Source organism: Pelodiscus sinensis, chromosome 17 (genome assembly GCF_052426305.1).
Source record: "Pelodiscus sinensis isolate ZL-2025 chromosome 17, ASM5242630v1, whole genome shotgun sequence".
Classification (NCBI taxonomy): Eukaryota; Metazoa; Chordata; order Testudines; family Trionychidae; genus Pelodiscus; species Pelodiscus sinensis.
The window spans coordinates 27,725,912-27,737,731 of NC_143068.1; the positions used below are offsets into that span (position 1 = coordinate 27,725,912).

The 11,820-nt window shown below is 47.2% G+C and overlaps 1 protein-coding gene across 1 annotated transcript; it reads left to right on the forward strand.

The window, feature by feature from the left end:
* Positions 1-7,649: 7,649 nt before the first annotated feature.
* On the forward strand, positions 7,650-11,046 carry MAFB (MAF bZIP transcription factor B). Its single transcript, XM_006121883.5, has one exon. It carries the CDS (start codon positions 8,134-8,136, stop codon positions 9,064-9,066), a length of 933 nt encoding a protein of 310 aa, XP_006121945.2. The 5' UTR covers positions 7,650-8,133; the 3' UTR covers positions 9,067-11,046.
* Positions 11,047-11,820: the final 774 nt, after the last annotated feature.

Here is an 11,820-nt window from a genome sequence, read left to right on the forward strand (position 1 = left end):
GCAGGGTAAAGGTAGTAAGGGAGCTGTGTTTCATTAGATGAAAAGGAAGCTGTTTTAGAAAGGTGGGACTGCCTCCTCCCCTACAGGGCACAATAAACCTGGTCCTTCTCTCTGTGATCAGCAAGAGCATGGGAGCTGCAAACCTGACCAGTACATCAAAAGAGAGCTTGGAAAATACTTTGAGTGAAAAATGCTAACTGTGCATCCTTCTCTTCTAACTGTACTGATATTAAATCAGGAAACAGCACAGAACAACCACAGACACATATATACAGGGCTGTCAAAACAGAAACAAAACAAAATCCCTAATGGGGACTAGAGGTGAAAAGAGCAAAAAGAAGAATATACAGTATCTGCTTTATGATTATATTTAAATCCTTACACAGCAAATGCTGGAAAGGGAATTCCAAAATGCTCTCTATATAAGCAGTTTTCCTGATCCAGGGCTTTGTTCAATGAAAAAGAATCACTAATAAGTCTGAATTAAAGGATGTGGCTGCCCAGAGGGCATTATAGTGTGCATATGGACTTATGATTTCCAATGCAAGGCCTCCAGCCAGCAAACACTTATGCACTTGCTTAAAATTACTAATATGAGTAGTTCATTGAAATCATTGTAGGATCAGGTCCTAACTGACTACCAGTATCTCTCAACTAATTACAGTGGTTCCCATATGGGATGCATGAACCATCTGATCTGAAGAGCACCTTACAGTGACATGTGGAGAACTGGTTACTTACATAGTTCCAGATTTGGAAATGCTCTTCACCCACAGTTAAGGTCACATTTTTTCAGCTCCCCTTCATACGCCAAAATTAAGAGCCAGGATTTTGAAAGACCTTAGCACTTGAGCTCTCGTGCCAATCTAGTTGATGCCAAAAATGGGATCTGAGTGGCTTTGAAGATCTGGCTCCAGTTATGGTTGCTACCTACATTCCAATATCTGACTCCTTGTTTTCCCTCCCAAATTGCTTAGTCACATTCAAAGGAACTAAAACCAGGTTCAATACTGTAGTAACTTTACTCTTCCTCCCTTCCCCCCCCCCCCCCAAACCTGCTGGAGCTGCTAGGTGATCACAATAGGAGAGAGGTGCCTGAGAGCCAATGTTTCTTATGAAGATGTGGTCCAAGCGATGAAAATGATCCAGCCCCTCCCTATGACATGATTTTGCATCCAAGATATGACTGCAATACCTCTAGTGTCAGCTTCTATTGGCTCCTTAAGACTTGAAGTGGGCTGCTGTGATCATCTCTAGAAATGACTAGAGAACTGTTAACTAAGTGGAGAGAAGGTTGGAGCCCTTTGCTAAAGTCATCCTGCCGAGGTGCAAGCGAGACACCTTGAGAGTAAGGGGGGGCGGCGGGGGGGGGGTGTTTTTAACTAATGGTTTCTTAATTAAAAAAAAAAAAAAAAACCTCGAGGTGTGGATTGGAAATAAATTCTACAGCAATAGCAAGAGGAATAATGGGGAATGGGAGGGTAGGGAGAGGGTGAGTGAGCAACATGAAAACTTTTTGAGCCTGCCATGAGGGAGGAAGACCCAAGTCACTTAAAAACAAAATCGACGGTCTCATTCTTGGTGGAGAAGGGCCAACGAAATGCAATCCCCAGCTGGCCCCCGGGCCAAAAGTGCTTTCAGAACCTAAGATAAAAAGTTGTAGACAAGCACAAAATACGGTGTGTGTTTTTAACAACATACAATTATGCACTGACTGTGTACAAGGAATCAGAGGGATGTTAAAACCAGGCCGGCTCAGAACCCACGGGAAAGCTGTCCCTCCCTTTGGACCTTAGCTGGAAAGGAAATCAAATGCATGAAAAAGCTATGGCAGCAAATCTGTCTCCCGCCGGTTCCCTGCAGCAAGGGGGGTGCTTCACTGGCAAGGCGGCTTGTGAGGAACTCAGAGTAGTCTGTGGACAAGAGCCCATCTTCAGGCGGTTCCTGTGCAGCGTTGGGGGAAGCAGACAACCCAGGCGTTGCCGTGTGATCCTGTCCTAGTGAGGTGTGTTTATGGAATTATAAATGTACTATCCCCAGCTGCCCAGAGCTAAGTGACCCTGATGGGCAAGAAGATCCCTCAAAGGTCTGATCCGGCAGAAAAAAAATGAAGCACTGGACGGAAATTAAATATTTCCTCGAGCTCTAGCACAGGCCAGCTGCAAAAAGTTAAAGCGCTTAGCCCGCCCAGGTGTGGCTTTTTGACTGTTTTTGCTCGGCCAAATTAGAGAAACAAAGTTTCCCAAGTCAGCTTTTACTTCCTTAAGGAGGTAAGAAATCAACAATGATTGCTACGCATCTGCATCGTCCCGCCACGTCTTCCTCTTCATTAGCCTCTCTTTTGTCAGGAGCTCATCATAGACCGACAGAAAAGATAAAACCAACAGCGTAGGGGAGAGCCCAGAGTTTGATTTGGCTCTAACTAGATGAAAAGCAACTCCGAATTACAGAGGTGTGTGTGAACAGTCCCTACATCTGCTCCTTTCCTTTGCAGCAGTCTTTGCAAAACAACCTTAGTAGCCAGCCTCATGTAGTGCTCTAAAATGATCCCAGTCTACAGAGCTGCAAATGTCTTTGATGTTCACCGCTTGCTGGGCGGATTCCCTTGAGTCTGCGTGTGTCTAGCCGGACTCTGTCCAGAGTTGACAACAACATGCGAGGGATGCAGAATTGCTCGTCAAAAACAAAAAGAAAACCCCCCAAACACGTCTGGATTGTTCCCCCCTAAATAAAAACAAAACCAACCTGTACGAACAGAACGGTTCGTTTGTAATTAAACGTGATGAATTAACTTAATGTGCTAATCCCACAATATTGGGCTGTTTGGGCTGCAATTCCCCCCTTATTCTTCTCCCTCAGAAATCTTGCCCTCTAGTTCCGGTCAATGCTTTGGAAAAAAAAACAAACCTACCCTTCGGGAGTCCTGTTCCACTTCCTTCTCACAGATCCACCTGCCAAACGTGCCTAGAGTTAGCACCGGGGCTTGTCTGGTTGTGACCGAAGCTAAAATCGAGAGAGGTTTCAGTTAGCCCAGGACAGTACAATAGCCCGTTTTATACTGCAAAGCTGCTGGGCAGACTTTCCCCCAAAGAATGTTACACGGTTTATTTTGACAATCGGAGGGTGCGGGGGAAGCGAGAGAAAGGGAAAGATTTACGATTACCATTAGTAATTTAATCCTAAATTCGTGGGCCATCTCCATCAAGTCAAACAAGCAACCGTCCACGCTTTCCTTTCTGATGCACACGTAGCTGCAATAGATGATTAACCAAGTCTCAGCGGCTTACGCAGGGAAACATAACACAACACGGTGTCTGCCGGCAGTTTGGGAATTTTTGAAGAGTAAAAAAGTGGTGCGAGGGGGCAAAGTATTATCCTTTCCCTCCCACCTCTTCATCAGTGCCGATTTTCTGACCTGCCTCTTTGTTTTCTTCACGAACCTAACTTCAGACAAAACATCCCACTAATAGGTTATATGGGGAAACCCCCTTTTCCTGGAGAACTGTACCAAGAAGCAAAAGCCAAAGAATTAGCAGCAATGAGATAAAAGGGGTTTTTTTAAACAAAAAAAGAGTAATTGTATATTTTTAAACGGGGTTTACATCTTTCTTTTTGAACCCATTGAATGATTTATCCCTAGTGTTCCTAACAGAGAATTTAGGACTGCGAACGTAATACGATTCCTTCCAAAAATGTCTAATCTATGATTCAGATCAAACCCGCACGGATCCAGGTATGTATATGCACGAGATTTCAAAAAGCGATCTTTCCATTTCAGTGGCTCTAAATTCCTTCCACTTTCGTCTAGCGATACAACCGAGGCGAAATGAAATGCCTTCTGTAAACGGGTTGGAACTCTTCTTGATTCTGACTGGGGGGGAAGCAAGAAGGCACGTTTGAAATTAACCTTAAAATATGTTTTGAAATATGTCCCCCCCCCCCGCCTGGATTTTTATTTGTATTCCAAATGAACAGCACATTTTGGCGTTGAAACTGGGTCATGATTAAAGAAGTTTGCACTTGTGATTTCGGGAGGGGGGGTGAGGGGGATGCGATTTGTGTAGCTGAGCTATGAACTGCAAAGATGGAGTAAAATGTCCAGTTCGCCCCCCCCCCCCCCCGTACTCCTACACAATTAGGCTTTTATTTAGTCTGGAGTTCAGTTGCTGAACGGGTTTATGAAATGATGGAACATTTTATCCCCTGAAAAATGGGAACGCTCCAAAATTACTCTTCCTATTTTTCAAGCTGCTATCTCCAATGTATCACTATATACTGTCTCTACTCAAAGACACAGTGGAATCTGCTTCGAACACGATCGTGACAGAGCGGTTGGTCCTTGGGCGAGGTTACGGGACCAAGCGGTAGCGCTGAAGTCTCCCTAAAGAGCAGGCTTAACATGCTTCAGCGGGGGCTTTAGGGGACGGAAGCTGCTGGTTTGGGCCGTTACTCCCTCGCTGGGATATTCAGTGACTTGCCTCTTGGGCAAGGGTGTGTATTAATGAGCTGGTCTAGCGCCTGCAGACTCACAGATCTCTCTGCGTCTGGTGTTGGTCTAACCTTCCTTCAGACTAGAGTCTGTTCCCTGGGAGGGTCAGCAAGAGAGCCCCGTGCCCATGCCTTGATGACTGAAGTCAAAGTCCACAATCAACTAAATCACCGCCCCCAAAGGGCTCTCCCAGCCACTGATGTAACGCTACAAGTTTTGGGGTAGGCAGTTCCTTAGCCATCGATGCGCGGTGTCTCGTGGCAGTCGAACAGACCCCTGCATATTACAGGATGACTGATCTATACAGCACCCGTGTGCAGAGTAAAGCTTAAACGGGGAAGCAAAGGGAACAAGACATAGTGACAAGCTGAACTGTATTCTGAGTGGCCCGAGAGCCAGCCGGTCAATGGTCCCTCAGTCCCGCACACACCCACCTTGCGAGGGTGATTAAGGAGAAGGGATCGCCCCCTCGAAGGGCGCGTTAGAAAGGGTTTGCTCGCTCGCTTCCCATGCGCGGCAGAATCCCCCCTTGCTCCAGTCACCCATCTCTTGCCACTGCCGCGTTTAACACGCTGCTGGCACAGCGCATCCACCAGCCCCTGAACAACCGCTCCCCCGAGGGATGTGCGCTGAAATCCACAGCAGAAACGTAACAGCCTGCAGGCAGGGTCAGAGCTAAGAGAGGGACTGTATGGGGGGGGGGGGGGGGGGGGGACGGAGGCGTCCTTCCCTGCCTGCTTTGAAACCTCTCTCTGAAACTTTCCCCGTTGCGTCCAGTGCGCGCGGGGCGAATCCATCGGCCTCCTGAACACACACCCCTTGGGAAGAGAATCCGCTCCCTTTGGCATCCCCGAGCGCCGTACACCACAGAGCCACACGCTGCGCTTTCAGGATGCCTACGACTCAAGCATTCCGCTGACGAAATTTGAACTCAGGGTCTCCCTGGGCTCGTGAAGTAGACCGATCGGGGCTAGCCTGCCAGGCAGAACCAGCCCCCGTTACAAAGGAACGAGAAAGAGTCAATTTCCCGCACAGCGTGGCACCGGGCTCTGCCTGCGCGCAGGAGTTTCGAGCAGAGGCGAAGCGGCAGGGGGGAGAGATTATATTTGCTTATCTGAGATTAAAATGAAACGCGGGAAGGGATTGGCATGGGAACAGATGAGGTTCGCTTTGGGCCTCAGATGAGGACAAACCTCCTAGATCATGTACCCGGAAAGAGAGGAGGTTAAAGGCTGTCCCACGGATTCACTCCGGATCCAAAGAATTATTGATCAGGTGTACCTACATTGCAGATTTAACTGGAGAAATGCAAATGAAACGAGCGGACAATTCATTCCCTTACAAAATACCCTGCACACATACACGTGCCCAATACTACTAGGGGGGTGTTTCATTACGTTGTCTTCTAGCAACTGTCTTCACCCCCACCCAGAATTCCTGTGATGCTCCCGAAATTGTGATGGTTCTAAAGGAGAGATTCATAACTTTCTTTGGGGATGAGAGCTTTTGCGTACCTTTTTCTTGCGACCCAGTGTATGGTTCATTTAAAACCCAGCACCAAAAAAAAAAAAAAAAAAAAAAAAAAAGCGCCACTCAGTGCATTTTGTCTAATGTCCGGGCTGGAAAAGCAGAAATAACCATTGGGATTCTATTTGAAAAAAGACCGAGTGTATAGTACATTTAACTATGTCCATGCTGCAAGAGAGCTGAGATCGAGCTCTGGGGCTACTTTTAAAATATTCTTGCCTTTTTCTGTTTGGGATTTGAATAGGATGGAAAAGAGAAAAAAAAGTCACACCACAATTTTTGTTTCCTGGATGGTGCGTCTGTCCATCATAAAAACCAGCCCGCCCTCCTGATTTCTGTGTGCACCAGAAACGAAGCAATTGAATAATTACGATAGTGCTGTGATTACCGGGGATGCTGAAAGAGACAGGTGGATGAAGGAAACCCAGCAGACTCAGAACGATTATTTTAACACGTTATCTGTGTTCCAGTGGAGGGAGCTTAAGGGGGGTTAAAGTTAACTCGGTTCGTATAGGTTTTTCTCATTATCCCAGAAATGTTCACTGTTTCTGCTCCTCGTGCATCAATTTGTGTTCCCCCTTCCCGCCACATCTTCAGCTTGTATTTTCTATGCTCCTCATCTTTTTGTCTCCGACTGCTGATGCTTTTCTCCAAACGGCCACTTGGGGTCGTCCTTTCTGTCTGTTTGAGCGTAAAAACAGTCAAAGAAAAAAAGGCTTAATCTCCTTTAATCGTTACAAAATGTTCAAACAAAAACACGGTCCCTGTTACTGGACCAAAAAAAAAAAAAAGTCTTACAAGCCGATTCTTCGGCGCAGGCAGTCACTCCAAGAACAGGAGAGGAAATCAAAGCCCGTCTTTAAAACTGAACTGTAATTACAGTATATTTCCCCCTTTGCCCTGATATGTGAAATGGTCTATGTCAGGACTTTGGGGAGGTATTTTTAACTTGAGGTTTTCTTCGATTATATAACGACAGTTGGCGCGCTCTGACTGTGGGCAAATATATATATTTAATTTTCGTCTTTTCTTCCCAACCCTTCCTTTCGGTGCGTCTCTTTCTCTCACACACAAACATGCACCGACTGTCCAACAGATCCAGTGTGTTGATTTCTGGGAAAGGGGACAATTAAAAGTTGCAAAAAGTTGCACTCGATCCGGATCCTTCCTCCCATCCACCCCCAAAGCGAGTGGTCAGAGACACACTTTGTTATACTTAGAACAAAGGAATAGCCAGCACGTGAAATATACGCTGAACACTCCCCCCCCCCCCCCGCTTTTTTTTTACTGTGTAAATTGCAAGGGAAGGGAGGGAGACAGAAAAGGGGGGGGGGCAGTTCGGGTAGAGAAAGTGGGAAGATTAAAACATGAAAGGGAAAAAAAGGTTTGGAGTTGCTGCCTGGTCTTGTTCTCCAGCTGCTAGTCAGCTGACTCGCTGGGAGCTGTCACATTGTAGGCGCCTGGCCCCTCCTTCGCCAGCTCCAAGATCTCCGCGGCCGAGCTCCCATTGGAGAGGCTGCCTGGCGGCGCCGGCCCCCTCTCCCTGAGTGTCATCAGACCAGGAATATAAGCGGCGAGGGGGGCCGCCTCGGAAATCACAGCTGCACCACAGGAGCGGGAGGCGGCAGCTAAAGCAGGGACAAGATCCCCCCCCACCTCCCCCGCCCCTTCCTTGCGAGAGAGGAGAACAAAAAACTCAACCCACCGCCCCAGCCCGGCCAGCCTCCACCGACAGCGCCCGCCTGGAAAGTTGCAGCGGGCTCCGGCGCCGCTCCTGCCGGGCACGGGACAGGAGACGCAGGACTTACAAAGCGAGCCCAGCCGGGCACAGAATCGCTCCTGCTTTTTCCTTGCGGAAGAGGCCAGCGACAAGCCCGGCGCTGCGCTGGGGTAGGGGGCTCCGGCGGCTGCCTTCCGTCCTCCTCGCCCGGGGGCGTTTCTTAGCCGGGGGGAGCCCCGGCAGCCTGCCTCGCATTGCAGGCGCCGCTCCGCCGCGCCTCGCGGCCCGGCTGCCTCCGCCTCCTCTGTTCGCTTGGCTCGGCTGCCCTCCGCGAGCCGGCAGCGGCAGAGTTGCCCTGGACTCCGCGGGAGAGCCAGACGGTGCCCTGGAGTGAGCCATGGCCGGCGAGCTGAGCATCGGACCCGAACTGCCCACCAGCCCCCTGGCCATGGAGTACGTCAACGACTTCGACCTGATGAAATTCGACGTGAAGAAGGAGCCCCTGGGCAGAGCCGACCGGCCCGGCCGCCACTGCACCCGCCTGCAGCCAGCCGGCTCCGTCTCCTCCACCCCCATCAGCACGCCCTGCAGCTCCGTGCCCTCCTCGCCCAGCTTCAGCCCCACCGAGCAGAAGACCCACCTGGAGGACCTGTACTGGATGGCCAACAACTACCAGCAGATGAACCCCGAGGCGCTCAACCTCACCCCGGAGGACGCGGTGGAAGCCCTCATCGGGTCCCACCAAATGCCCCAGCAGCTGCAAAGCTTCGAGAGCTTCCGGGCCCACCACCACCACCACCATCAGCACCACCACCAGTACCCGGGCGTCACTCACGAAGACTTGGCCCCCAACGGCCACCCGCACCACCATCACCACCACCACCACCATCACCAGGCGTCCCCCACGCCCTCGACCTCCTCCACCTCCTCCCAGCAGCTGCCGAACGCCCACCAGCAGCACCCTGCCTCCAACAGCGTGGAGGACAGGTTCTCGGACGAACAGCTGGTTTCCATGTCGGTGCGGGAGCTCAACAGACACCTGAGGGGCTTCACCAAGGACGAGGTGATCCGCCTCAAGCAGAAGAGGCGGACGTTGAAGAACAGAGGCTATGCCCAGTCCTGCAGGTATAAGCGAGTCCAGCAGAAGCACCACCTGGAGAACGAGAAGACCCAGCTGATCCAGCAGGTGGAACAGCTCAAGCAAGAGGTGACCCGGCTGGCCAGAGAAAGAGATGCCTACAAGCTCAAGTGTGAGAAACTTGCCAGCACTGGCTTCAGGGAGGCTGGATCCACCAGCGACAACCCATCTTCTCCCGAGTTCTTCATGTGAGTCCTTTAAAAACACAACACTCCCCGGTCTTCCCCCACCCTTCCACCTCCCCGCTTCTCCTATCCTCCTCTGACATCTCCATCCATCTGCCTGCTTGAATAGCGAGAAAGAAGGGAGAGGAAGAAGAGAGACTTAATATTTGCAGCGTTCTGACTTATAGATTAGCTGTGAAAAGTAGGCTGGGGGCAGGTGGGAGCGAGAAAGTGAAACTTTTGTATCTTTAGCTTGCCAGCTAAAGAAAGAAACAGAAGAAAGGAAGGACATGTAACGCGTTTTTATAGATCGCTTGCTTTCAGAACTCTCTGGGCTCGATTTTTTTTTAAAGGACAATGAACAAGCGATCTATAACATATTGCCTGCTTGGGAGTAAAGGGAAGAAGACACATGCAGCAGCATCTCATGCACAATTTACCTGCTTGAAAAGGAGAATAAATCAAGGACAATATATGCAAACCCTCCATATATTGCCTGCTTTGAGAAATAGTTACGGGACTCAGATGGGACATTGAGTACAAGACAAGAAAAAAACATCAGTTTTATTGCCTGCTTGATTATATAGAAAAATACGAAAATCTGCATTAAAAATATTAATCCTGCATGCTGGACATGTATGGTAATAATTTCTATTTTGTACCATTTTCTTGTTTAACTTTAGCATGTTGATCATCGATCATAGCTTTGTTTCATTGATAAAAAAAAGCATCACAAGTTATCAAAACTTTTTACGGCTTGTGCAGTTTTGTTGGGGTTTTTGTTTGTTTTTTTGTTATAGTAGTTAGCTTGTAAATATCTGCCACATCAAACATCACAGGAAGGCAAAATAACATTTCATCAGGCTGGGTATATGGTTTCTTGTTAAAGTAAGGAGATAAAAAAACGTTATGGGCATTTTGCATTTGCATTCAGAAAACAACTTTGTATATTTGGTGCACTTTTAAGTTGTATTTTTTTTCTTTGGTTTTCATTTTGGTTTTTGTTTGTTGGGGCAGAATAAAAGCAACTCCATTGCATTGACAAACCTAAACTTAATAATAGTGAGAGAGGCCAGCAGCCTAGACGCTATATCTTACTGCACAATATAAGTGACAGTGAACCTATTATTTTGTCTTCAGGGCAGTTATCAGTTAGTAGTGCTCTTAGGTTTGGCCATATTTTCCTCTGATTTATTATACACTCAGGAAACAAAGACTTTACAATATATTTTCTTTTAAGAAAGACTTGATTCTTGATTTCCAGAACACAGGATGTCCTAAGTCAGATGCAATCGCTGTAGGTAGCGCAGTACACACAACACCAACAACATGTATCAGCTCCTGTTCTGATTTAAGTTAGGTTTATCAATGGCAACAAAGGATGAAAGGGCTTGGAATGTATAGAAAACAAACGTTTTGAAAGAGACATACTGCAACTTAAGTGTATTATTTTGCAATGATCTGTAGTCTGCTTCTCTGCTTCCCCATGCAGCAAAAGTTCTAGCCAAATTTCTTTGCAGTTGTATAGTAGTAGTTTGGAGTGTTATGGGTGTTATTACTTCTTTTCCTCCTGCAGGTCAGAAAAAGGATTTTACGTTGCACTGACAAAAATACCAAAATGAAAACTTATTTTAGTTTCCTTTTAGGATTGCTGGCACTGCTGGCCGGATGCATTTTAAGTTTGTATTAGTTTATAAATTAACAGTAATAACAAGATTGTAATGAACAGCATGGTGCTTGCAGTTTTAAATATTGTGGATATTAGTCATGCATCAGAAAACGATCTTTGGTTTTTACTGATTCAACTGTGTTGAAATCAAAACATTGCAGCAGCGAAAAAAAATTGTTTTTATTTCATGTAAAGTTCTGAAGGGATCAATTTGAAATCCTGCTTATGATATGAAAAATATTAAAAAACCTGGTCTATTGTAGTTTTATTCAGACTGGTTTCTGTTTTTGGTTATTAAAATTGTTTCCTATTTTGCTTATTAAAATAATTGAAATGGCATTTCTCCGAGGGGTTTACTTCTCCAATGTCTTGTGTTTAAACTTTCTTGCATCTTAAATATAACAAAAAAGGCACGATCCAGCTAAACTGATCTTTGCCAGGCATCATTTGGTTTAAGAGAGATTTTTGGAAGTTGTTTTAGTTCTACAAAGCGGGTCATCATTGCCCACACAGCGGTACAGAGTTCCAAAATCCATCTCTAACCCTTAAGAGGGTTTACTCCCCACTGTAGTTTTGACTTCAAACCCTGCTCTAACACAACTTCATGGGAGTTACAACGTACTGATTGACGTTAGCTGCTTTAGCGTCTAACAGCCTGATGGCTCCTAGTGATGACACTTGCATGGACTCACTGTAGCAAACCTTAGCACGTTGGTCGTTTGCATGTTCCATTCAAGATGTGACGGTTTCGCTAGAGATGGAAGCTTCCAAAACTGCCTATGGGAAGCTGGTTTTAAAGGGTCTGCACTTTTACTTTCCCTGTAAACCTCCCCCCTCCCCCAAACGACTAACTTGCTCACGGCGTGGCCCTGTAGATAGTGTAGTTATTGATACAGAAGCACATGGGCCCACTTGAGTTGAACAGATATCCCTTTGGGAACTACATTGGAGGCTGGGGAGGGAGACGAACTCAAGTCTTTAAAATGTTTCCTTGGAGAATTTTAATAAAACACGTTTGGCACCTAAACGCGGGATGAGAACGGCTCCTGTAGAATCCGGGCTGAACACTCCACTCCCATTGTCTTTCTCGCCTCTCAATCTGCCCCGTTTGTT